The following is a 27,780-nucleotide window of genomic DNA, read 5'->3' as shown; positions in this document are numbered from 1 at the left end:
ACCATAGATAGATCCCTTCTAAAATTGTGGTGTCAATTTGTTTCTTTTCTGGGTGTGTGTTCTTCAAACGCTCTCGACAATTTTTTTCGAGTGGACGACCTTAAGAATGGCTGTAGCAGGCTAGGCTAGCGCGAAGAAGGTACACAGCACGCATGCACGCACATACAAACAGAGTTCAGAACATGGGCACATTCATTAGACCATGGAAGTCGTCTGGTTGCTTTCTGTTAGCATCATTTTGAGAGTAGAGTATTTGGGTGTTCATGCATGTCTAGTTTACCGTTGCAGTATCAACCTTTCAATTTCGGTTCCTACTTTCATTTAGATGGTAATGTATTTTTGTTCTAAGCACACTCAGACATCAAAAACTTAATCAACTAGCATGTGTTCTGAAATCTTTATTAAGACTACTGGTAAGTCTGCACGTTTGCAAACAATGGTTTTGGTCACAGCTGGTATGATGTTTAATGGGCCCCTTGTGTCGAACATGCTCATCGGTTATGGTCTCTTTTGGAGCTTGTAATTTTTGGTCATGAATCACATGACTGAAATTATCTGCATCCAAGTTGGCAGGGTTATCCCTCCATCCATGTTTATGTATGTCATTTCTGATATCCTGCTTGTCTGCTACATCCTCAAACCTTCTTTTTCGTTTACTTCTTGTGGACTTTATTGTGTTAATCTCCCAATGATAATGTGTATCGTATTTACTATCTCTGGCTTCATCAATGACAGGTGAATCGCGACGGCCATTGTCACACTTAATCGTTTCCAAGTCATCCGTATGTATGCTGCAACTGTCTAAGTTGCATGGCGTGAGAGTTGATGTAGGGTAATTGTTTGTGACTGCTGCCTCAGCATTGCTGTCAATCTGCAGGCAGGTACTGCTCTCTGAGCTATGGTGTTTTGACCGCCAACCTCGCGAGTGTAGTCTTTTGTATAAATCTGCAGTTCTAAGGGCGGTCGGGTGCTGCAATCATAAAAAAGAGCAACCATTGACTCAGTTAATTCAATGATGTTGTGTATGTCAGTTTGTGGACTTGGGCTTGACTTAAACTAGTTACACATCCATGTATTCAAACAATTTACTTGTTTTTAAGGATGAATCATGATTATGAGATAATAGCAATAGTCAAGTGTGTATATTTGAATTCCCTTCAATGAAAGGAGCTGTCCATTTGCATACAAAATTTCAAAGGATTAGCCATTCTTTGCAAATTAATATATCGTGTATGAAAGAGTAATTGGGATTATATCGTCTTTATTCTGATAAGGCTGAATAATAAGGAGTCTTCATTGTCAGTGGTTGCTTCACGATAAGAAGGCCCATCCTCCCAAATAATTGATCAGATGTTTGCAACAGAATGAATCTCAATAACAGGTTATTTCTATAAGCAATTGCACAATTCTTTTTGTTTGTTTAACATAGATATGGTAGGGCACAAGTGATGGAAACAAAAGATGGGTTTACATCTGATAGAACTAAACGCAGGCCCAGCTTAAGAGCCATTGAGAGCCATTGTCTGAGGTTTTGAAGAGACTGTTTGAGTTTAACCTAAAACTGAGACTAGAGAATGTCAGGGATGCATGCTTGCGAAGCCGACACTTGTATAAACGGGATTTTTTTTCTCTTTCATTTATTTAGATTTTGTGTTGCACTCTTTGCAAGTGTTGAGACTGTGAGTATCTGAATATATGTTGGTCCATCGCATCGGTCTTAGCAAGGAGTGGAGTCCTCTGTGGAGTTTGAAGTGCACACAATCTAATGATGGTATGGTAAGCACAAAAATGTGCCCGTTGGTGTTACACAACCTACCTACATGTGTATATTCGGGCACCTGACAGAGGAGTCATCTTCTTTGTGTGTGGACTATCTGGAGTGTATGACTGTGGGGTCTTGCCTATGGGGCACCCTCTTTTTAGGGAGGTGTTTGTTCCTATTACTTGATGCATTTCCCTTCCTCATATTCTGAGTTATGGGTTGGTGATCATGTCATCATGTGCAAGATGGATCCTCAAGGAGCAGGTAACTCCACGGGGGCGTGGTCTTGATTGCTAAGATTATAAGGGCCTTAATAAAATTACAATTGAGCATCAGTATCGGCTGCCGTGGATGGATGGCCTCATAGATAGACTCTCAAGTGCAAGGTATTTACCCACCAAAATTGATCTAAGGTCAATACGACCACATTCTTGGGATGTCTTGAAGCTTGTGTCATGTACTTGGTATGGGATTACCAATTCTTTGTCCTACCTATTGGGTTTACAACCTCCACTTTCTAGAAGCAAATGATAAATGACCTGTTTCGTCCGTACCTAGGAAAGTGGATAGTGGTGCTTCCAGATTGCATTCTCAGATAAGCTACCTTGCTAGAGGAGCATTTTTACAACATCTTGGTCTCTTTTGCATTTTGTGGTTAGAGGTGGTGTATTGAAAGTTATTGAGTACAAGTTTTTTTTTTTGCATGGACCTATTGTATCTTGTATATGTCATTTCTTTCCGTTGCTTTTAAATCAACCTGGGAATCTATGTGTCATGCATCCTATGGTAGGTGAAATCCTTTTTAGGCTTTATGGGATTCTTTTGCAAGTTTTGTTGAAACCCTTTACTCCGTTGTTGATGTGACAGGTTTCAAGGTTAGGGTTTTTGTGTCGAGGTCATAGATGCAAGCAATCATTGTGTTTGTTTGGCCAATCAGACTCGCTTTGTGTAGAAAGGTGGTCTATGCCAATCTCTTTGTCAAAGCTAAAATAATCTATGTTGCGCCTTGACTTCTCTCTCTAGATTCTCTTCTCTCTAGAGAGCGCTGATTTTTCTCTCTCTAGAACAATGCTAAATTTTCTCTCTAAAACTGAATTTTAAATAGCAATAAAATAAAAGCGTTTTTGCTTTCTCTCTTTTTAGAAAAATCAGGATGTTGAGAAATGCAAGGGGGGGGGGGGGGGGGGGGGGGGGGGGGGGGGGGCTGTTTTGGGGACCTACTATTGGTGTGGGTCCTTTGGGCGTATAAAAGCAATACTTGGGGGCACCACTTAAGACATAGAGATTCTGTAGATTGAGTTCGTGTGATTGAATGAGAACCTACTTTCAGATTGTAGCCCTCCAACTTCTTGTAATAGAGGAGATCTAAGCAATAAAGAAATACTTGAATAGGGGCGTGGACAGTGGCAATTTAGGGCTACCGACCGATTGTGTACAAGAGTATCTAGCTTTGACATCTTCTTTCTCTCTCCCCCTCTCCTTTCTCTCTCTGTTCCAATTGAGTTGTTTAAAGTGATAAATTGTTCCAAAGTATTGCAGAGTAAAGTTGTGTTTGTGTTTCCGTTTGATTGCCTACTAGAAGTGATTACAATGGTATCAGTAGTGTGGAACACCTAGAAATGGCTTGTGGAGTGCTGGAACCATTGGATAGGGAAGGGAACATCTCTGAATATTTGCCGTTTCGAAAACGTGTGTGATATCGGAATGGACATGGCAGGAATAGCTGGAACGGCTTGGAATGTCCTAAAATGGTTGAAATTGTAGGAAATGCCGGAATGGTTGGACACCTAGCCAGATGGAGATTTTCGTTTAACAGCTCTAGTTCCGGCCAATAGTCATAAGTGGACAATTTTTTAAAAACAGACTTTGTTTGAGTGACCCTCCCACTTATTAAATACCCCTTCTCCCCACCCCTTACCTCCACACAAGCTGTCAAGCTCTCTAAAGCTCCCAAGTCTGCATTACGCAAGACTCGAGCTCTTTCTTTCTCCCTTTGTCAAGCTCTCTCCCTCTCTCAACTTTTAAACTCATTCGCGATCACACAAAGCTCTCAAGCCTACACGTTTGCCATTGATGCAAGACTCAAGCTCTCTCCCTCTCCCTCTCAACTTTCAAGTTCTCTCTCTCCCCCCCCCCCCCCCCCCAAAAAGCTCCCTCCCTCAAGCTCTCATTGCTCAAGAGCCAAAGAGTCTTTTTCCTCGAGTTCTCTCCTCTTCTACATCCGTCTTCTCCATCATCCATGGTCTACTCTTCTCTTACACGGCCCTCCATCCATGCAAGCACACTGCCATTACATGAACCCAGTTTGCATTGCATGTGAACCATCAATTATGAGTCACTTAATTATTAAGTGACTTTTAATTTATGAGATCGTGGAGCGACCCACTTCTTGGCTGGTATAAAAGGAAGGCCCTGCTGCATGGAAAATGCAGAAGGCAAGAAGGAGAGCACAATGCAAGTCAAGTGCAGCAGGCCCTCCAAGCGTTTTCTCAAGCAACAAGCATCAGCATTTTTCAGCAAGCTCAGCGTTTTTCCAGCCAGATCAGCGTTTTCAGCTTGGCGTTTGCATGAGCAGATCAGCCTGATCCTTGCGGTACCACATCGTCCCGCAATAGTTTCCCTCGCTGGATTTCTCCAAACGCTACCAGTTCAGCTAGCGTTTTCAGAACTCAGCCACAGTTTTCAGCAAATTTCAGCCCATCAGTTTTCAGCATAGCCTCGCCGTCGCTGTCGTCGTCGACGGTGCGAGACCTATGGGACCATACTAAAGATGGCAGTTTGGAATTGTAATCGGTCACTTCGTCTTAATGTAGGTGCCTTCGGGGATAGTTTTACTGGGAGGGACATCATTTTCTATTCTCAGACACATCAAGCTCCTGGGTAGTCCATGCCACAGGTGAGCGGATATAGATGGGAGACAACTTGCTGACAGGAGACCAGATCAGAGCATCGAGGACGGGGCTCGGGGCGGGGGGGGGGGGGGGGGGGGGGGGGGGAGGGGCAGTTTTATTCAGGGAGGAGCTACAACCATTGATACATATAGCACGTAGGGATGAGCAGGTTAGGTACATGTGGGTGAGATTGAGGACAGAGACAGGTAGATATCTCTACATTGCTATTTGTTATTTCCCTCCTAGTACGTCAGTATATGCATCACCTAGAGGACAGTCCCCCTTTGTTATTTTGGATAATGACATATGGGAGTTTTCCAAGGATGGTGACATTATCATACAGGGGGATTTCGATACCAGGACTGCCCATCACCAGACAGTATTCTATGATACTTCAGAGGAGATGCTGAGGGAGCTTGATGTTATAGAGATGGGTCTATCCAGACTATCATAGGACGAGGAGCTCACTGAGTATGTCAGATACTTGATAGATATGGGGAATGCACATGGATTGACCATTTTGAATGGCCTACAAAGATTTTCTACAGCGGGAGGTTTTACATGTTTTCCACATCGACATGGAGCTAGTACAATGGATTATTTTATGGCCTAGCCAAGTCTCATTCCATTCTTTCAGGATTTCATGGTGGGGACTAGGCCAATTGGAGTAGCAGTTGATTATGCTATCTTGTCTTTCACTCTTGCGTTTCAGTTCAGCACAGCTCCATTAGGAGAGGTCTTCACACACACTTGGTATACCTTCACAAGGGAGACGGATTCCGTGTACATGGATGAGATATACAGGCGGCTATGCACTCAAGTGCCGGGATTGCCACTAGATGAGCTCACTCAGATACTGACAGAGACGCTTCAACGTGCAACATCAAAGGCATATCCCCACAGTTAGCCTACATGGAGACAATCTGGGAGCATGCCCCATAATAGTTGATATGATGAGGAGTGTAGCGAGATGAGGATCAAATTACAAAGGGAGGTGCTCATGAGTATTATGACACATAGACAATTACGGATTATCTTGCGCCGCCTAGTGCGAAGAAAGAAGAGAGCTTATCTATCTCAGCTAGAGTGGGATTTGTGTCAGCTATTTATGAGTCAGGACTCGGGCAAGGCATGGAGGCTATTCCATGAGCATTCACCACCACTAGCCATCACCTCCACAGAAGCATGGGGGGAATATGCCACATCTCTCTACACAGCATCAGGGCAGCCACCTTTGCCGGACCCACCAGAGCCATGTCTTGAGACATTAACTTTCTTTACTGCTGAGAGGGTGATGAAAGCCATTGATAGGATGAAGATAGGGAGAGCACATTATCATGATGGTCTGGTAGCAGAGCACTTCATCCAGGCTAGAGATATGCTTGCAGAGCTTCTTCCTATGATGCTTAATCGAGCCATTGAGGGTTTTCCTGAGGTGTGGAGTATGTCCACGATTGTGCCTATTTTCAAGGCAGGAGATCCCACGGTTCCTGGGAATTATCGCACCACCATGGTTGGTCAGACATTGACTAGGCTGTATGCATCTATTTTGAGTAGGAGTTGAGTAGATGGGTAGAGCGAGGGCATACGAGCATCAGAACACGTAGGTTTCAGGAGAGGTTTCTCCACTCTTGACTAGAGTTTGACACTCAGAGCTATTATTGAGGAGGGCAAACACCATGGCAGGAGGATCTTTTGTAGCTTTGTGGATTTCCACAAAGCTTTTGACATAGTGTCGAGAGCCAGAGTTATGCACAGACTATAGGACATGGGCATACACACTGAGTTGAAATGTGGGATTTTGGCTTTATATAGGACAGTGGTGGGGCCGGTACACACTACAGATGGTATGTCTGACATGATTTACTCCACTATTGGGGTGATGTCACAAATTGATGACGTGTCAAAGCCCTAAAGAATGGAGCCAACTTACAGATGCCGGCCGAGGGGCCTAAACCCTAAGAAAAACAAGTAAAAAAGGAAGAAGTCCTACCAACTTATGGGGACCCCGTCTGATGGGGCCGCAAGTGTCAAAGGATTAAAATAAAGCAGGACCCCTACACACGCAAAAAGAACTGATGGCGTGGCAGCTGTACGAACGCTCCACGTTTTGCACTGACTGTTGGCGTGGCAGTTGTATGGAATTCTGCAAAATGCGCTGGCAGCTTTCTGGCATTGCTTTTGGACCAGAAGCTTTTGAGTTTTGAAGGCTTTTCATGTAAATTGCTTTTGGGGCCTAAGGCCTTCAAATATGAGGCCATGGGCTCATTCTCTGGCATGCTTCTTGGAGAAGGTGCAGAGTTTGGAGTACCGGCTTGTACTGAGTTGATGCAATATAAAGGAATACCGAAAGGGGCGCCAAGGTTTGGGGCCAATACTCTCTGGGGTGGAATCCCACCACTCCGTGTCGCGTGTCGTCTCTCTCTCTCTCTCTCTCAGTTCAGTTGTTATTGAAGTGCTAAAAGTTTTCAGTCTGTTCTTTTCTGTTGGCACGTGGCGCCCGTCTTGTGACATTGGTATCAGAGCATCAGGCATGTGCTTTTCTAAAAGCATATCAATCCTACAAAAGAGTAGATAGAGCTATTGGAATTTTACTTGAAGTATCTTTGGGTCCCGACCCCGGACTTATTAGCCACTCCCACCCTTACTTCATTGCGCATCGGGCGTGCTCCCGTCTTCATCACTCTGTCTTACAGGGCATAAGCCATAAATAACCCAAGACATGGATTCAACAGAATATTTGCAGTTTCTGCTCAGCGAACTCCACGACATTCTTTCACGGCATCCTCAACAGAATCTTTTGATGTTGCAAAGTTTTTAACAATTTTTGAACTACATGTCACTCCCTCTGATGCCCCAGGTGGTACCTCCTCCTCCGACGTCAGAAAGTACGAGAGCTTCCAATTGGCAAACTTCTCAGCCGTCTTTTCTGATTGGGGGAGTTTTCAGGAATATGGTGCAGCCATCTGACCCTGATCCAGTGCAACCGCCTTTGCCACCGCCATTGCCCCCACCTCCACCACTACCACCACCACCACCACCAGGCTACAATGGTTGGAGCCTATATGGATACCCTTATTATCCATACCCGGGATATGCGCCTAACCAACCCAAAGATTTTAAAGATGACGGCACGACAGTCAAATTTTTCACTTTTTTTGGGGTGAAAGATCGCAAGAAAGAATTGCAGTTCCTACAATAATTCGACAACATTTATGCTCTAGGGAACTATAGAGAAGAATCCAAGATTTCTCGAGCAGCGGGATTTCTTAAAGATAATGCTATGCAATGGTGGAGTTCAATTGTGACACAACCGCATGCTCCAAGGACCTGGCAAGCTTTCAAGACAGTTTTTGCATGTAGTTACATGACTTCTATGTTTGAAGTCCGAATTTTGGCACAGGGGCAACTTGAAAATGCTTGCTACCGAAACCATGGACGAATATAACCAAAGGTTTCTCGACGTGTACCTTCCGGTGTCCTCCTTTAGATATGTTCCCTTGGAGGCCCAATGCGAGCAATACACCATTGGACTACCATCACCATTGCAGGAATATTGTCTATCCAAGCAAGTCTCCACCATGCAAGAACTTATGGATCATGCCGCGATCGGCTACAAACTGATGAAGGGAAAGCTAGAGTTTACCACATAAGAATCTCCAGCCACTAACCACAACTCTCGGCAATAACGAACAAATTCTCGAGAGTCTCGTGAAAATCAACCGGAAAGGCCTCGTTTGATGTCTCAACAACGAGACACCTTACTACAAGAAGGCCGATGCTTTGGATGCTTTCATACAGGGCATAATCATTCTAGTTGTCCCAAACGCACTGATAGACCAGAGGAGCTGATGCCCGCACCAACAGTCGACAGAACCCCAACGCCACCTTTTGCTAAGAGAGCTAGACCTGCTTTTTGACTAGTTCCTGATATTTATGGCATACGCCTTGAGAGTACAAATGAATTGTGTCGAGTGTATGGAAAAGTCAATGGCTTCAAAGCCCTTATTTCTTTGACCCCGGAGCTACTGAGAACTTCATCCATCCAGAATTCTTAAAGCAGATGCACTTTGAATATGATGCAGAGGGTGGAGAAATTGAAGCTGAGCTAGCCATGGGGCAATTAGAAAGTGGTACCGTTCATTGGTGCTCTTCCAGTGACTATTCAAGATTATCATGGAAAAGCTGATTTCCACATCATGAAGTTTGGCAATTGCGACGTTCTCTTGCCTTGGCACGACAAGAATGATGCGACTCTCCAGGTTGGAACCGAACCATCCCCGTGATGTAGAAGGAGAAGCCAATTGTCCTCAAAGTTCGGTTGTCCGAACAAAACCTCGAATGAACTCTCTACTTGCTTTTCTTTATAGCTAGAAAGTATTGTTTGAAATTTATTTGAAATGGATGGTATCGGTTTTGAACTTGTCTTGGTGCCAATTTGAAATGTTTGACTTTGGTTTTAATACTGATTTCAATGGTTGGTGATTTTACTCCCGGGTTGAGTAGTGAGAAATGTTGTTTTGCTATTGTTTGAACCTCCGAACGACGCAAACGGGATGTTTGGGGAGCGTTTGGTTGTATACTTGAAAAATATTGTTGTTGTTACTCCCGGCCCGGACCTGGATGGTTATGCGGGAGGAGTATTAAGAAGTCTGAGCAGTGGTTACTCTCAGCACCTCCGAACGACGCAGGGTGCGGTCTGGGGGGCATTTGGTTGTAACAGGCCTCTATATCTCCCAGCCCGGACCTTTTTAGGTTATGTGGGAGGAGTGATGAGGGAGTCGTTGAATATCTCCCGGCCCGAACCTTGTTAGGTTATGCGGGAGGAGTGTTCATCGATGACTTTATGTTCCTATGTCTTGTAACATGCATATGTGAGCATTTGTGATGCATTCTGATGTGCCGACCACTGAATATTCCTAATTGGATGAGATTGCCTGGGTATGTAATTTTAGTGCATCAAGACACCTGTGAAAGATCAGTGCGGTCTGGGTGTGATGGTTAATTTTACTATGCCGGAATATCAAGTGTTCCGATCTGGACGAAAGGAGAAGCCAACTCCTTGATCAAAAGAGCGGAAAAGAGAAGCTAACTCCTTAACAAAAAGAGCAAACTGATTGTCCCTCGGAAATTTTTGAGCTAACTTGAGTTGTTTTGCAGATATGTTGTAATTGCGGACGGTTACTCTCTTTCAAGAAGGGGAGATGTCACAAATTCCTGACGTGTCAAAGCCCTAAAGAATGGAGCCAACTTACAGATGCCGCCCGAGGGGCCTAAACCCTAAGAAAAACAAGTAAAAAAGGAAGAAGTCCTACCAACTTAATGAAACCCCGTTCGATGGGGTCCCAAGTGACATAAAGGATTAAAATAAAGAGGGACCCCCACACACATGCAAAAAAAACTGATGACGTGGTAGCTGTACGGACGCTCTGCGTTTTGCGTTGATTGTTGACGTGGTAGTTGTACGGAATTCCGCAAAACGCGCTGGCAGCTTTTTGGCATTGCTTTTGGACTAGAAGCTTTTGAGTTTTGAAGGCTTTTCATGTAAATTGCTTTTGGAGCCCTAGGGCCTTTAAATATGAGGCCATGGGCTCATTCTCTGGCATGCTTCCGAGAGAAGGTGCAAAGTTTGGAGTACCGGCTTGTATTGAGTTGATGCAATATAAAGAAATACCAAAAGGGGTGCCAAGGTTTGGGGCCAATACTCTCTGGGGTGGAATTCCGCCACTCCGTGTCGTGTGTCGTCTCTCTCTCTCTCTCTCTCTCTCTCAGGTCAGGTATTATTGAAGTGCTAAAAGTTTGTTCAGTCTGTTCTTTTCTATTGGCACGTGGTGCCCGGCTTGTGACAGGTGAAGTAGAGATGCCCCCTATCTTCAACTCTTTTTGGGATATGTATGTGGATGAGTTTTTAGACTATGTAGAGCGAGAGGGAGACAAAGGTGCTCAGCTAGCAGGGGCATGGATTTCGCTGTTGTTATATGCTGATGATATTGTTTTGATTTCTGACTTTCCAGAGGGGATGCAACGTCATTTAGATTTTGCACATATTTGCTCATGATAGTGGATTGTCTGTTAACCTTGGGAAAACCAAGGTTATGGTGTTCAAAACCACATCACAGTGGGTCAACACTTCAGCACCCACATTTACGTATGGTCAGGAGACGGGTGGTATTCAGTGGATCGGTGTTTTTAATTGAGGAGAGCAACAGAGACTAGACTGACGAGAGCTTATGCAGCCTTGGGAGGATTGGAGAGGATGCGTTCACAAGTTCAGTTTCAGGAACCGCAAACAAAAATCTGGCTTATTGACACTCTAGTGGCTTCAACTCTATGCTTTACGGAGTTCAAATATGGGGACCCTCATTAGACCACCATGGCAGATCTGGTAGCACGGATGGATGGAGATGTATGAAGAGGCCTTTGGTGTCTATGATTTCTCGGGTGCCTCAGTGCCACATGAGATTATCCGAGCCGAGCTAGCCGCTCCCCCCCCCCTCGTGGTCGAGGCATTGACTAGATCAGTATCCTTTATGCACAACTTATGGAACCTCCCTAGAGACAAATATGCTAGGCTAGCTTTGGAGTCATCTCGACAGCTAGCGCTGTAGGGAGATAAAGCATGTTGGTATGGGCAGATGACTTCATGGTTTCAGTCACATGGTTTCAACATGGATGGATTGCCCCCCTTCCAGTACTCTTTGGATGCACACGGACAGAGATCACCAGACTCATACGTCAGGATCTGGTTCAACTAGATACCAGGAGCACATGGATACAGCTGACACAGGAGTTGGCCACAAAGATGGCTTTCTATAGAGAGCATCTTCTCCAACTCATAGAGGACGGTTTTGTGAGTAGGCCTGCATACATGGATACACACTTATCTCATGGGATACGGTGTGCTATTGGGCAGATACGCACATCCTCACATCAGCTTCAGATTGAGACTGGCCGATTTCGAGGAGTACCAACAAAGGCTAGGAGCCAAAGACAGAGCTGCACTACACGTCATTGCCCGATGTACTTTGAGATACTAGGCGCTTCCATTGTCTGTTCAGAGAGGGTTTTGCACCATTTTCCAGAGTCGTGAGATATGAGGATCAGAGATGTGTTGGATTGTTTCTACTAGAGTTGCATAGACATAGAGAGCGCTGGCTGAGGACATTGGGGAAGAGCCAGTCTCAGAGACAGATCACAGACTTCTTTACACCAGCCAGAGGAGGAGTCATCATAGCAGATCTCAGATTCCACCCACACCTGAGGTCACTGGTTGATCAAGCCATTGCGCTAGGTAGATCCAGGCGCCCACGACCAGGGGGGGCCTCACATCATCGACGAAGGTTGTAGCAGAGGATCCAGTCCATTCTAGCTCGACATGCGAGACGCCCAATCAGAATTGATTATGGAGGATATTGATGAGATTCGACATCGATCAATGAGGGATCTCATCTGAGCTGCCTACCTCTGCTGATTGGCCCTCATCCCACCACCTCTCCCTCCCCTATTTCATTTCACTTTTAGTTTTTCAGTTCTTTGTACTTTCTGTACTTAGACATTGTATCAGACTCACCGATTGTAACTTTTGGTCTCATAGGTCATTCTGGCCTTTTGAAGACGTTAATATAACATTTCATTTCATCTCTCCCTCCCCCCCCCCCCCCCCCGGGCCTCGGCGCCATCTATCAAAGAATAATCACGCGTCAGTGTATAAGAGGGGTAGTGCTACCAATTGGAACTCTTTGTAGCAGAGCCTCCCTTTCCCAACCCTCAATTCAAGCGTTTCTCCCTCTCCTCACGATTTCTTGCACTGGGGTCCGTGAAGGGCGTGCAAAAGTCATGAAGCGCGCGGCAAAGCTGTAGGACAGCCCATAGAGCTTGTGTGCATCTTTGCGGGGAATAGAGGCACTCACTGCTCAGACAAGCGCAACACTGCCCCAATCAGATTTCGGCACGCTGGTGAAGTCCAGAAGCAGTTTTCAGCCAAGAAGTAGTCGTGTGGGTATCCCTTACAGGAGCAGATAACCGTCGATGCTTCTCCTGCCCAAGAAATACCAGTATGAAGTAGACATAGCCATTGTCGGCTACAGGTATGATAAATTTCAGCCAAAAGGAATGCATTTTTATGCATCAGAATAGTGTTTGGGATACAAGCAGTGTATGCTGTTTCAGGTTTATGTGCTTGTAACAATTCAGAAATAATAAGAAAATCTCTCTCGCGGGGGGGGGGGGGGGGCAGCCCACCTGCTGGTCCCTAGTGCTGTGTCATTTTTTTGTGTTATTTTCTCATTATTATCCTGTGCGGAATCTCATATTTAAAAGTTCAATTAACTTTAATTCAATAAATGCACGCTTCTGTTTCTGTGACAGGAACCATCATTCATGCTAAAGCAATCACTGACGCAAGGAAGTAAAGATTTGTGGAGGATGATCACCACCAACGTGAGCTGCATGATGGTGATGGTGCACTGACGAGGCTCGAGCAACGGGGAGGATTAGTTGACAGAGCCGCAAGCTGTGGCATGGTAGCAATAAGCAAAGGACTTGAATAGCACTTGTTGGCAACGGGAGGTTAGCCGATCACAGGCACCAGATATGCTTTGAGCTTGGCGCTGTGATGCACTAGAGCAATCGAAGCCGCAGCATTGACGAGGGCAGATGGCAGCAATGATGGCTGACGAGGATGGTTGCCTTGGGGAAGCAATGGTAGGCTGTGGTCTGATGAAGAGGGGTTGTGCACCAAGATGTGCAGAACAAGGCCGTTGGTTGTTGACGTTTGGCTTGGTGGCGAAGAGCAATCCACTGCACAGATAGCGGACCTGACGGACTATTGCAGTCGATTTTACCAACCAAAACGGCTCTTCATAAATAAATGCTCCCTTTGACTTGCCTTCTCCTTTGAAGAAACTTTTGGCCTTGCCAAAAAGAGGGTCAAAGACCAAAAGTAAACCACTTTCATATGTTCCAGCTCTCGAATATAATCTTGAGGCTCCTACTTTTAGGTGTGTGCCTTACAAGAAAAGTGGGCGGCATTAAATACACCTTTTTTTTTTGTAAATCTTTGACTTGCCTTCTCCTCTGAAGAAACTTTTGGCCTTCCCAAAAAGAGGGTCAAAGAACAAAAGTAAACCACTTTCATATGTTCCAGCTCTCGAATATAATCTTGAGGCTCCTACTTTTAGGTGTGTGCCTTACAAGAAAAGTGGGCGGCATTAAATACACACCTTTTTTTTTGTAAATCTGATTGGATTAATTTACAAGTGGGAAACCTCAAACCCACAAAAAGATCAGATACAAGGGGAAGAACACAACTGTGTTTTGCGATGTAAAATTGCTAAAAGCAAACATAGAAGAGTTGCAAGATTTCCAGGGATATGTCCCCAGTGTCAAAGGCAAAATGCAACTATTGCCTTAGTGAAATCTTGAAGGATGGAAAAGGATCTGCCTCATGACGGTGAAACATATGGAGATTGCGATGGTGCCACAGAGACCACAACGACCAAAATTTGACCCATGCGAAGAAGATGGCAAAATGTTGGAAGGAAGTCGGAAGAATGCCAAAAAGCCAGAAACGTTTGTGGAAAACCACCGAGGGAAATCGAAGATGCATACAAGCAAAAACACATTGAAGTAAATGTCTTGGTGCAGAGACAATCCCAAAGCGGATGTCTGACATTCTCATCAGTAGCGGAGCAGCTGACACAACGAGAGTCGCAAGGAGAGTTCCAACCGGAAGAAATCCCAACAAACAATGCCAAAGAAAAAGACGCTCCTTAAGAGGCAAGCAAGACTTCCAAATCGCAATGAGAGCCTGTCTCCACCATCGTTCAGATTTGTGCAAAGCCCAGAGGGCATTACAGTGATCAGCCAGCTAACCAAGAGTCTTGCACAAGAGAAGCATAGATATGTCGTGCAGAAATCGCATCCATAGGAGTGTCCCATAAAGTCCAATCCTGCATACGACAACCACCTGTTCAACTGTAACAAACTTGGACACTCCAAGTCAAGATTCTACCGCAGATTCACTTCAAAATAGTTCACAATTCACACTTGAGTCGATACGGTCTGGCGTAGTTCAGACTGGTGTCCCTTTCGGTATTTCTTTTTGTATTAATCTGTGTTCAAAGTACAAGAGAGTGGGTAGGTGCTCACTCTTAGACTCTGCGTCCAGACGCTCTGAGAAGTGAGGGCGTAACCACTTATTTATTGGTTACAAGGGTTGCCCAAAAGCAGAGCCCCAAAAGCAGTAATCCAAAAGCTTCTTAAAATAAAGCAACTGGCCCAAAAGCTTTGCTAAAAATTAGGAACTGTAAAAGCAGCATCTCCGTACGTTGCCACATCATCATCATCTACACAGAAGCAGGAATTCCGTACACTGTGCCACGTGAGCAGGTTAGCGGATTTCACGTCGGAAATTCCGGAAATGCCGTACAGGCTGCCATGTGTGCTGCTGGCCAGAGTGTGTATGTTCGGGTCTGCTGCCGACTCTTCGAGTGTGTCCAAGGCCATGCCACATCACCCATTTGTGACATACCCCCCTCTTGAAAGCATTGTAATCGCCCTCGATTACGCTTGCAAAGCAAACAAGAGGCCATAAATCTGATTGTTAGTACCGACGCACTAGGAACAACACATCTAGCACATGTACCTATTGAGAGTCACGTCACAGGACATCACATGACAAATCACATTCAAAATTCATTCCAAATCTCAGACCACGATTAATTGGCAACGTATTTAGCAATTGCTTCTAGATCCAATCGGGATCTCACAGATGCCCGATTAACTAATCCATATTGCAATCATGTCTATAGAGATTGTTTTGCAGGCGTAATCGAGGGCGATTACAATTCTTTCATTAGGGAGTTATATCACAAAGTGATGATGTGGGATGGCCTAAAGGGCAGAGGCCGGATATAAAGGGCCAACCCTAGTGAAAGAAGCAACATAAGAAGTTTGTCCAACTTATGGAACCTAGCTGAGTGGCCTAAGCTTAAAGAAAACTGACTTAATAGTACCTCGGCCGAGGGGCCCAAAACCCCAGGACCAAAGATTGCGTAGCGTGTGCTGATGTGGCACACTGTATGGACGCCGGCTATTTGCAGTGGGATTTGTGGAAGCATGGTGACATGGCAACTGCGTACGGACAGCCCCTAGGGTGCTAGCTTTTGGAGGCCAGAAACTTTTGGGACTCGAGCTTTGAGTTTGGCCAAGGGCCTTTATAAGTGTGCTAGGGCCTCCTCTGGCAGATTTTCTTGGGAGCACTGCAAAGCAAGAGAGGACCCTCGGCCGTTGTACTTGTTGAAGTTAAGGTGCAGTGGAAGTGAATGTTGAACTTTGATCAAGATGAGTGCTCCGAACTGTGCTCAAGGGTTCCTTTTACTTATGGAAGGGAGAGCCTTCCGTTCCTTTAGTGAGAGAGTGCAAGTGATCACAAACAAAGTGAATAGTTGAGACTGAGAGATAGAGAGAGAAGAGAATACAACACCGGAAAGTTGTCAAACCCTCCTCCAACAGCCCCACTCTTGATGGCGAGAGTGGTCTACTATTGATTGCACAGTCTGGTACAAGATGCTGATGCAAATCTAAGTGATGCTATGGCGAGGCCGACTGTGGTGCCGACGATGATGAGATTAGGGCTGAAAACTGAATGCTTGGGAATGCTTGCGAACCTGCAACTGTCAACGATGACGGGGCTGATCTGCTATTGTTCATGCTCCTGGAAACCCTGATGTCATGCTGTCTAAAAACGCTAAATCTGCTAGGCTTCAATCGCTGAAATTGCATGTGCAAAACGCTGATTGTTTGGTCTTCAAAAACGCTGCCTTGTTGGCTTGGAGTCACTGTAATTCAACGCTGAAAATCGCTGTTGTTTCCTGCTGAAAAATGCTGATCCAATGCTTGCCAAAACGCTTGTATGCTGGTCATGAAAACACAGATCTGATGGGTCTTTTGATTGCTGAAATTCCCTGCTGAAAACGCTGGCCTGAGGCTGAGATCGCTGTTGCAAAAACGCTGGCCTCATGGCTGAAAACGCTGCTGCAAAATGCTATTGGAATCGCCAGGTTTGAAGGGGTGGTTCTTGCTTGAGAAGGTTCTCCAGAGGGCCTGCTGCACTGAGTGCCTGTTGCTCTCCTTCTTCTTCTTCTACCAGAAAGTGCTAGCGCTAGGTTTTTATTTATACAAACTTAGTAAATTTGCCCTACCTACTTTCCAACAAAAGTCACTTAAAAATAATAAGCGAAAAATGTCAAAAATAGGGAAAATAGGTCTATGCACTGTAAAAATGCTACTGATGGGTTCTGACTGTAATCTGATGATCATGCTATGTGCAACCAGAGGATATGCATCTAATTTAAGTGTCTGGACATGCATGGTCTGCGAACAGACTCACAAAAGTGCTAGGTCACTTCCTATTCTAAACTAACTTGACTGAACTGAACCCTGGTCATGCTGTAGCTTGTCCACGGACACATAGGGTTGGATGTGTCACGTGACGTCCCCTCCTTTTCAAAGTGAGGTATTGGTACCGAACTGTATGGCATCGAGGGAGATCACCAACAACATCCGGAATCCTCGAAAGGATTCTTCGCCAGCCCACTTTGATGTGTGGGTCGTACGATATTTGAACTTCATAAAGGTCTGCAACGCTTGCTTCTTTGGGCCGCGCTGAAAGCGACAAAGTCTTCTGTGGCTCCTTCAATGCTTCAACTTTGTCTAGAGTCATACGTCTACCTTCTTCAAGAATCTCCATGTCTGAATATTCCTGAAACCACTTCCAACACAAAAACATGAACATACCTATTCCATGTAAGTGACTGGAAATAATCTTGTCTTCCTAAAAGACTGTGCATGCAATTTAGATGAACATAGAGACGAAGTGCCAAACCGTTCATCAAACACACGCAAACAATGGGATTGAATCTTGACTTTCTGATTTAAATCAATTAACTGTGGCAATTCACAATGGAAATGCCTATGCTTGATGCTCATACTTTCATGTGCTCTTTCTACAACTGTGTCGTGCCAAGGGAGAGACATGGAATGTGACTTCCTTGAATGCATACTTTTCATCTTTTCATGAGAAATACGCATACATCCGTGCTCATTCATGAGTGAATCGTGCTCATCGTGCAATATGTCATGCCTGTGAAAAGGGATCACATAAAGACGCTGACTAAATACAGGAAATGATCACGAATGAAACACTCAAACAATGCGTGCTAACAAATCATTCAAACACATAGTACTTCCTGTAAGGGTTCTTTGGACCTACGCTCGAGAGCCAAGATCGGTTCTTCCTGATTGATCAAATCTTCCTGTGGGGGTTCTGTGGACCTCGACTCGACAGCCAAGATCGGTTCTTCGTGATTGATCGAATCTGCAATGAGGTTAGCTTCACTAGAGAAAGTATCAACTAATACATCATCCTTGTGAACAATCACATCATCTTGATGCAAATCACCATGCTTGTGAGAAATCACATCGTGATCATGTAAATCATCATGCTTGTCCTTATCATCCAAATCATCAGGCTCATCATTATCATGCAATTCATCATGCTTATCATCATGCAAATCCTGTGTGTCATGCTTTGGAGAAGAAGAGACGGATAGAGTCTCCTTCTCCTGATTCTGGTCAAACTACGCTTGCACAATAGAAAAGAGTCGCAAGAACTCTTTCATGTGTTGGTCGCTCTTTTCTTTTCTTGCTTTGTTCTCGCGATCAAATTTGGCTTGACTTTCTTTGGCTTCCAAGTCGTACTTACGCTCTATGGTTGCCACTCTTTCTTCATAGTCACGATCTATTTCTGCTTTTCTTGCTTCGCGTTCTAACTTCCTTGCTTCGCGTTCTAACTTGCTGTCCATAAAAATCTACTCCAACTCCTCCATAGGAGTTAGTGCAATCCTTGGCATAGATGGGGAAGGGGGAGAGTTAGAAAAACCTCCTAGTGGGGAAAATTCTTCTTCTCCACTTCCATGCTCATCACCTCCATGCGAAGTATCCATTCCGCTTCGGGTGATGACCATCCACTGAAGTCGTGGGTTCTTGTGGGTTCTTGTGGTCTTGGGTTCTTAAGTTCACGAGGAACTTGGGTTCTTGGGGGTCTTGGGTTCTTGAGGTTCTTGGGGGTCTTGAGGTTCTTGGGTTCTTGAGGTTCTTGAGTTCTTTCGCTTGCAATCTGTGTTAGAGAAGGATCTTCTCTTCACCCGAGTTTTGCTCTTTTCTGCGGGCACACCCCTTTGTGGCCTTGCGCTCACACCAAGGTTGCTTTTTCTTACCTCACGTCGATTGGCCGGCCGCTAAGTGCACGGTCCGCTCTCAATGAGTGAAAAGAGGCACAAGGGGAGGCTGGACAAGCCCTTCTTTCTTGGGTTTCCTGTCACTCTTCAAAAACACGATTAGGAATCGACGCGCCCAAGAGAACTTGGGTTATGTGCGACCGCAACAAGCAAAACAATTTCTTGTGGTTCTTGTGGTTCTTTCCTTGAGTGATATAGAACACTGTCGAAGCTTTGATACCAATGTAAGGTGCAGCTGAAGTGAATGCTGAACTTTGCTCAAGATGAGGGCTCCGAACTGTGCTCAAGGGTTTCTTTTACTTATGGAAGGGAGAGCCTTCCGTTCCTTTAGTGAGAGTGCAAGTGATCACAAACAAAGTGAATAGACATTGTGCGTGAAGGTGCTGAGACTGAGAGATAGAGAGAGAAGAGAGTACGACACCAGAAAGTTGTCAAACCCTCCTCCAAGGGCCCCACTCTCGATGGCGAGAGTGGTCTACTATTGATTGCATGTAACAAACTGCTGACGTGTCAAAGCCTAAATAATGGAGCCAATTTACAGATGATGTGGTTGCCCGAGAGCAAAAGCCTAACCCTAATTTCTGCCAAAAAAACCCTAACTGTTGAAACCCTAATTCTGGAAACCCTAACCCTAAAACTTGCAAACCCTAATTCCAAAAACCCTAAGAAGAACAAGCAACAGAAGAAGAAGTCCTACCAACTTATGTAGACCCTGTCCGATGGGGCCCCAAGTGACATAAAGGCAGTTAAAATAAAGCAGAACACGCTCAAAAGACTTTGCACATCTAAATATGATGATGTGGCACCTGTACGGACATCCCGGAATTCGCGGCGGATTTTTAGGGAAATCCCGAAATTTTAGGGAAGTGATTTTTTGGGGTCAGCTTTTCATATTTGATGCTTTAGGCTTTGGGCCTTTAAATATGAGCCTTGGGGGCCCTCTCTGGCACTTTTTAGCGCGCAGATTGCAGAGCAGGTGCTCCTCGACTGTTGTACTTTGTGAATCGGCAGTAATATATAGAAATACCGAAAGGGGCGCCAAGGTTTGGGGCCAATACTCTCTGGGGTGGAATTCCGCCACTCCGTGTCGCGTGTCGTCTCTCTCTCTCTCTCTCTCTCTCAGTTTAGTTGTTATTGAAGTGCTAAAAGTTTGTTCAGTCTGTTCTTTTCTATTGGCACGTGGTGCCCGCCTTGTGACAGTGGTATAAGAGCATCAGGCGTGTGCTTTTCTGAAAGCATACCGGTCCTACAAAAGAGCAGACAGAGCTTTTGGAATTTTATTTGAGGTATCTTCGGCCTCCAACCCGGACTTATCAGCCACTCCCACTCTTACTTCATCGCGCATCGGGCGCGCTCCCGTCGTCACCGCAGTGTCTTATAGGGCATAAGCCAATTAAGATCACTTGCAAGAGAAGGATCCAGATTTGTTTCAAGTCACTGTTTTTTTTCTCAGAAGCAGTGCCATGCAGATGTTGATGTCTACAGCTACCAAGCAGCATACTCCAAGTACTTGGCAAGCTTTCAAGAAAATTTTTACCCGAGGTTATATGGTTTCTGACATCTTCCTTCGGAGTGCATTTTCTAGCTGGGTGGGGTATCTTGAAATGCTTGCCATGGAAACCCTAGCAGATTATAACTTGAAGTTTCTCGACATCTCCCAGTAGATGTCTCTTCACGAGCAGATGACCTTGGAGGTTTAGTGTGATTGCTATCTCTTGGAACTACCAGCGCCGCCAAAGAAACACTGTCTGTCCAAGAGCTAATGGACCATGCTGTGCTCGGCTATGACCTCATGTAAGGAACCTAACCCTAATTTTTGGTGCAGGTTTCAAGATGGAAAGTCAGTCGACTTTTCAAGCTCGACTAATGTCGAGATTGCTTTTCAAGTTTGAGTTTTGTTTGATCTTGTTTGGTGATCCTGTTTGGAATTTGTTTGAAATGGATGGTATCTGTTTTGAACTTGTGTTGGTGCTGATTTGAATTGTTTGACTCGGGTTTGATACTAGTTTCAATGATTGGTGATTTTACTCCCGGGTCGAGAAGTGAGAAATACTGTTTTGGTATTGTTTGAACCTCGGAACGACGCAGGCCGATGCCTGGGGAGCGTTTCGTTGTATGTTTGAAAACCTCTGAACGATGCAGGCCGATGCCTGGGGAGCGTTTCGTTGTATGTTTGAAAACCTCCGAACGACGAAGGCCGATGTCTGGGGAGCGTTTGGTTGTATGCTTGTAAAATAATTGTTGTTGTGATTCTTGGCCCGGACCTGGATGGTTATGCGGGAGGAGTATGAAGAAGTCTGAGCAGTGGTTATTCTCAGCACCTCCAAACGACACAGGCTGCGGTCTGGGGGGCGTTTGGTTGTAAAAGGCCTCTATATCTCCCGGCCCGGATCTTTTTAGGTTATGCGGGAGGAGTGATGAGGGAGTCGTTGAATATCTCCTGGCCCGGACCTTGTTAGGTTATGCGGGAGGAGTGTTCATCGGCGGATTTATGTTTCTATGTTTTGTAACATGCATATGTGAGCATTTGTGTTGCATTGTGATGTGCCAACTATTGAATGTTCCTAATTGGATGAGATTGCCTGGGTATGTAATTTTAGTGCATCAAGACACCCGTGGAAGATCAGTACGGTCTGGGTGTGATGGCTAATTTTACTACGCTGGAATATCAAGAGTTCCGATCTGGACAAAAGGAGAAGCTAACTCCTTGATCAAAACAGCCGAAAGGAGAAGCTAACTCCTTGATCAAAAGAGCAGAAAGGAGAAGCTAACTCCTTAATAAAAAGAGCAAACTGATTGTCCCTCGGAACGTCCCTCGGAATGACCCTCGGAAATTTTTGAGCTAACTTGAGTTGTTTTGCAGATATGCTGTAATCGCGGACGATTACTCTCTTTCAAGAAGGGGAGATGTAACAAATTGCTGACGTGTCAAAGCCTAAAGAATGGAGCCAATTTACAGATGATGTGGCTGTCCGAGAGCAAAAGCCTAACCCTAATTTTTGCCAAAAAAACCCTAACTGTTGAAACCCTAATTCTGGAAACCCTAACCCTAAAACCTGCAAACCCTAAGAAGAACAAGCAACAGAAGAAGAAGTCCTACCAACTTATGGGGACCTTGTCCGATGGGGCCCCAAGTGACATAAAGGCATTTAAAATAAAGCAGAATACGCTCAAAAGACTTTGCACATCTAAATATGATGATGTGGCACATGTACGGACGTCCCGGAATTCACGGCGGATTTTTAGGGAAATCCCGAAATTTTAGGAAAGTGATTTTTTGGGGTCAGCTTTTCATATTTGATGCTTGTAGGGTTTGGGCCTTTAAATATGAGCCTTGGGGCCCTCTCTGGCACTTTTTAGCACGCAGATTGCAGAGCAGGTGCTCCTCGACTGTTGTACTTTGTGAATCGGCAGTAATATAAAGAAATACCGAAAGGGGCGCCAAGGTTTGTGGCCAATACTCTCTGGGGTGGAATTCCGCCACTTCGTGTTGCGTGTCGTCTCTCTCTCTCTCTCTCTCAGTTCAGTTGTTATTGAAGTGCTAAAAGTCTGTTCAGTCTGTTCTTTTCTATTGGCACGTGGTGCCCGCCTTGTGACATTGCACAATCTGGTACAAGATGCTGATGCAAAATTAAGTGATGCTATGTCGAGGCCGACTGTGGTGCAGACGATGACGAGACTAGGGCTGAAAACTGAATGCTTGGGAATGCTTGCGAACCTGCAACTGTCAACGATGACGGGGCTGATTTGCTACTGTTCATGCTCCTGGAAACGCTGATGTCATGCTGTCTAAAAACGCTGAATTTGCTAGGCTTCGATCGCTGAAATTGCATGTGCAAAACGCTGATTGTCTGGTCTTCAAAAATGCTGCCTTGCTAGCTTAGAGTCGCTGTAATTCAACGGTGAAAATCGCTGTTGTTTCCTGCTGCAAAACGCTGATCCAATGCTTGCCAAAACGCTGGTATGCTGGTCATGAAAACACAGATCTGATGGGTGTTTTGATTGCTGAAATTACCTGCTGAAAACGCTGGCCTGAGGCTGAGATCGCTGTTGCAAAAACGCTGGCCTGATGGCTGAAAACGCTGCTGCAAAACGCTACTGGAATCGCCAGGTTTGAAGGGGTGGTTCTTGCTTGAGAAGGTTCTCCAGAGGGCCTGCTGCACTGAGTGCCTGTTGCTCTCCTTCTTCTTTTTCTACCAGAAAGTGCTAGCGCTAGGTTTCTATTTATACAAACTTAGTCAATTTGCCCTACCTACTTTCCAACAAAAGTCACTTAAAAATAATAAGTGAAAAATGTCAAAAATAGGGAAAATAGGTCTATGCACTGTAAAAATGCTACTGATGGGTTCTGACTGTAAACTGATGATCATGCTATGTGCAACGAGAGGATATGCATCTAATCTAAGTGTTTGGACATGCACGGTCTGCGAACAGACTCACAAAAGTCCCAGATCACTTCCTATTCTAGACTGACTTGACTGAACTGAACCCTGGTCATGCTGTAGCTTGTCCACGGACACAAAGGGTTGGATGTGTCACGTGACATGAAGCATAATAATAAAGAAATACCGAGAAAGGCGCTGGCCTTTGGGGCCAATACTTCAGGGCACGGAACTCCGCCGTGTTGTGTCGTTTCTTTCTCTCAGTTTTGCTCACTTGTTTTAGTTTCTCTCGTGTGTGTTGCATTAGATCTTCGGTTTGGGGTGTCCAAGTCTATTTGACTACTACACTCGCAAACTGCTCTCTCTCTCTCTCTCTCTCTCTCTGTCATTTTGGCCTTTTGAAGACGTTAATATAACATTTCATTTCATTTCTATGTCTTACTATGGCGGAATACCTTTCTTTTGCAAGAGCTTAAAAAATTTCTCCTAGTCCAACCAAAACAGTTGCACGCCTCTTACGAAGGAATGCATACAAGATGTGGCAAATGTAGAATTAGATATAGAGACACATTTAGACATGCACAAAGTATTGTGATGCATTGCCTGCACAGAGGGCAATCCACGAACAAGATGATCCATCTCTTGCTGCAGCTTCAATACTTCAGACCTTATCTGAGCCTCTGTTAACTCCTCCATTCCAGCACCTTGCCCAACAGCTATGGTATGCTCTAGCCCATGGATTGTGCTTTCCAAGCTTCGCACCTGCTCAACACAAGATCAAACTGGCCATGCTTCACCAATAAGCAGCATATGGACTTATTTTTGCATAAGCCACATTGAGGGCTATTCAAATGTATTTGACTCCGGGCCTATTTGATTCTTTCATTGTGTTTCACTTAGTGGGTGCATTGAATCATGCATCCCATACAAGTGGTTTACCTTTCTTCCTGGCCATCGTTTAAGACCGAAATTGCGGCAAGCCTTTTTTAAGGTTGTCTGCGACACTCCGAGCTTTTTTGCAGCATCCACGACACTAAGATGGAAGTATGTTGACAATTCGGACATTTTCAAGCGGTGAGTACCTGTTCCCTAATTGATCCACACATACCACAAACAGGTCTTATGAGCTGTTATATCCAGATCAGAAGGCTGTGCATGACCTTATCATCAAAACGAACCCCTAATGATTTTTTGGTTTTTTTAAATATTTTAATTACTGTTGAAAAGTGCACAAAATACAAATGGCCGCTGTTGTTAAGAATGTATATGCTGAAGATGTTGTTTGCTACTGCGATGCAATCTAGGTGAAATCAGGTTGTCATAGCCGAAAGTGGGCTCAAATGATACTTGTTTTATAACAAAAACTTACAGTTTTGCTCCTCCTGTTGACAAGGAAAATCATTTCTGGTTGAGATTGAGCATTCTGTTGAGCATCAATTACTGATGACGATGATTGGTCCTTTTCAGGCCTTGATTCAATGGTACAATGTGCAGGATCCTGGTGAGAGCAGGGGCTTCCATCATTGGTTTGGTTAGCATCGGTGAGAGAAACTCCTGTAAGACCTGCAATCTCTGGATATTGCTGGAGTGTGTGTACAAAGTTGCCGTGCAATGCTGCTTGGGTGTTGCATGAATGGAGTCGTTCATCGTTTACTGTTGGGGGAACAGGCGTACTCTGATTGCTTTCTGTTGGCATGAAGGCTCGGAGTTGCGATGCTAGAAACTGTGCTAGTACTGCAATCTTCGGAGTGGGAAGTTTAAGACTATTAGCAGTCGCAATCATGGGGTGAATGGGATGGATTGGCTCAGCGCAGTTGTTGATCCATCCTGTTGGAGCCAAAGAGTTGAAGGATTGGAAGGTATGCGCTGGAGGTAATGCCTGTGGATGTGGCAGCTCCAAAATCTCATTGAAAAGCCTTGATGGGTTGTGCAAGAAAGGGTTATTGCCCACATAGGTGCTACCTGCGCTCAATGCAGGGTTGAGATATTGTGATGGCTGGATTGATGAAGTCTTGACAAGAAGTTGAGCGAGCTCTGTAGAGCTGGGGGCTGTAAGGGAGGGGGAGGGGGGTTGAGCCATGGTAGGCAGGAAAATATTCTGATGATAGTTGTTGGATGCTAATGCTGGTGCTTGGTAATTATTGTTCAGGAGATTTGTTGGGCTGCCAATCTGGTTCATGTCTGTATCAGGGATGCTGATTCTTAGGCCTTTGGCATACATGGTTCTCTTGAAAGCAGCTTCATGGGGCAGCTCTGTGGATGTGGTTGGGTTATATGCTACTCTGCTGACAAGCTGTGGGCAGGTCAGAGGGTCAGATTTGATCGATTGGGTGCCGATGATGGGGGATTCAGGTGCATGTACTCTTGTGCACTTGGGGGTTTGGTTTAATTCTTCTCGACTGAAAGGTGCTGATGTGGGGGTGACAAGGCTGTACTTGCTAGGAGGGATATGATCGCCCAATGTGACATTTTCTGTGTCGAGTACTGTTGGTGGATCAGTGTCGGTTGGCATTGTGGTGGCATGATGGTCGCTGCTTGGCATATTGGCTATGTGTGTGGGACCAACGGCACATAATTCAGGTTGAATGGCAGGGGCGATCAAGGCAACCAACTGTTTCCTACCCATGCAAATGAGCACATCCTCCAGTGTAGCATCCACATCAAGCTCTTCGGGGTCTGTCCCGTCAGCAGATAGAGCAAGCTGCAGACGCTCCACTTTGTCATCTGGGCTTATGAATCCAAGTCTCCTGGCATTCTTCTGTTATCATCACACAATTACATTGGGTTACAATCTCCTCCATTTAAGCTACAACCTGTGAGCTAATAGGCAAGAAACCTGTAATTTCGGGCCTATGTTAAAATATGCCTATATTGTTGCTTATGATGGGGAGATAAACAAGCATTTTTTTCCCACTGCTATATTTTACTGCTTTACTTCCATAACTCTTTACTACAAGCTGGTCACTCACTAGAATTACAAGAGATTCTGAGTCTCACAAGAGACCACTCGCAATAAAAGCGGGCATGGTAGGTGATTTGAGTTCTGGATAAAATGAGTAATACAAAATTTTCTGTCATGATGATCGATGCTTAACCATGATGATTTGAGGTCTGGATAAAATGAGTAATACAAAATTTTCTGTCATGATGATCGATGCTTAACCAAGTCGACCAATGGGACATCTAAATGGTCCCTGTTAGAGTGACGTCCACCGGTAGGCTTTGCAAAGCATTAGGATCTTCCTTTGTAGGTCAGGAAATGATCAACCCAATGAAGTAGCATTATCAAATAGGTCAAAATTTTTTCTTGTGTGTGTGTGTGTGTGTGTGTGTGAGAGAGAGAGAGAGAGAGAGAGAGAGAGGGAACCTCAATCGCTCTTGCAAACTCTTGCAGGGTCTCGTTGACTTGACGAGCAGAGCTCCATTGATGGCCTCTCACAAAGACTGTGAACTTGGCTTTGTCTGCTAGGGTGCATCCAGCCCCACGGTTCCCATTGTTTCCATTCATGTCGATTGATCTTTTATGTGGATCCTCCATCAATACTCTGATTGCTCCCCGCCATCGCCCTCTCTTCTGAGCGGAATTATTTGATGTGTTCACGCGACTTGTCTATTAGTCAGTTATTCCAGTTGGAAGTAGCTTATTACCTGTCCTTTTAAGCATATGAACCAGAGAGAGAGAGAGAGAGAGAGAGAGAGAGAGAGAGAGAGAGAGGTTGTTTGATAAAATCGATTGGTGCAAACGCATACGATCATTCATTCTAGACCATAATAACCAATAGAAAGTGGCGACTTACAAAAACAAGACCCAAAGGTGACGTTCATGTTGAGACTATGCAGTATAGGCACACACACATGGACACTCCTCGTCACTATATGCCACAAGGGGGATCTATAGTTCCCATCACCCGACGCACGGTTTGGAGAATTTGGGCCTTCCAATCTTGATGGGTGAACTAGGTGTAAACTAGGGGTGAACTAGGTGTAACTAGGGGGTTGAAAGGGGCCGCAAGTATCTGTGTGTGGACTAGGATAATATCGGTAAACTACACCTTCCATGATGTGATACGAGCGATAGTTATGGTAAGGCGTTTCCGGCAAATTGGGGGTCATGGGTTCGAATCCCTCGCACAGGATGAGCAGTGAATTGCACTCATGTGTTCCCCCCCCCCCCCCCCCCCCCCCCCCCCCCCCCCCCCCTCTCTCCACTTCTCATTCTAGAGCCATAGATCTCACTTGGGGCACCCCGTGTCATAGAGTGATGAGGATACACACACAAGGCTCAAAACTGACGTCCATGTTGAGAGCAAGTGGCATGACTTCTATTACAAAAACCGATATATGTGGATATAGAAAGGTGACGGCCATGTTGAGTTGAAGTGGCATGACCGTTGTGATGAAAACTTCTTGTACTTGGATATTTATATCAACTTCATATGAATATA

General features: G+C 45.0%; 1 protein-coding gene and 1 long non-coding RNA gene across 2 annotated transcripts; one reads left to right on the top strand and one right to left on the bottom strand.

Moving 5' to 3' along the window:
• Window positions 1–24,940, top strand: LOC147450026 (uncharacterized). Its single transcript, XR_015189077.1, has 3 exons — window positions 1–139; window positions 736–881; window positions 24,803–24,940. It is a non-coding gene; the product is annotated as an uncharacterized LOC147450026 (long non-coding RNA).
• On the bottom strand, window positions 23,836–26,966 carry LOC147450025 (uncharacterized). The gene is made up of 5 exons (XM_086519388.1): window positions 26,703–26,966; window positions 24,705–26,093; window positions 24,275–24,424; window positions 24,003–24,097; window positions 23,836–23,938 (listed from the first exon to the last, which is right to left on the bottom strand). Exons 1-5 carry the CDS (start codon window positions 26,871–26,873, stop codon window positions 23,851–23,853), a joined length of 1,893 nt encoding a protein of 630 aa, XP_086375514.1. The 5' UTR covers window positions 26,874–26,966; the 3' UTR covers window positions 23,836–23,850.
• Window positions 26,967–27,780: the final 814 nt, after the last annotated feature.

Source organism: Adiantum capillus-veneris, chromosome 9 (assembly GCF_014529385.1).
Source record: "Adiantum capillus-veneris isolate H3 chromosome 9, ASM1452938v2, whole genome shotgun sequence".
NCBI lineage: Eukaryota > Viridiplantae > Streptophyta > Polypodiopsida > Polypodiales > Pteridaceae > Adiantum > Adiantum capillus-veneris.
Note: the sequence above shows the minus strand (reverse complement) of the source record. Positions and strands in the feature narration are given on the sequence as shown.

Bases quoted from the DNA above. Each gene is read 5' to 3' on its own strand.
- LOC147450025 (XM_086519388.1), bottom strand. From the start codon at position 26,873: ATGGAGGATCCACATAAAAGATCAATCGACATGAATGGAAACAATGGG. The intron at 26,094-26,702 runs GTTCCCTCTCTC...TGATGATAACAG, and splicing joins AGTTTGCAAGAGCGATTGAG to AAGAATGCCAGGAGACTTGG. The intron at 24,098-24,274 runs GTAAACCACTTG...TGTGTTGAGCAG, and splicing joins AACGATGGCCAGGAAGAAAG to GTGCGAAGCTTGGAAAGCAC.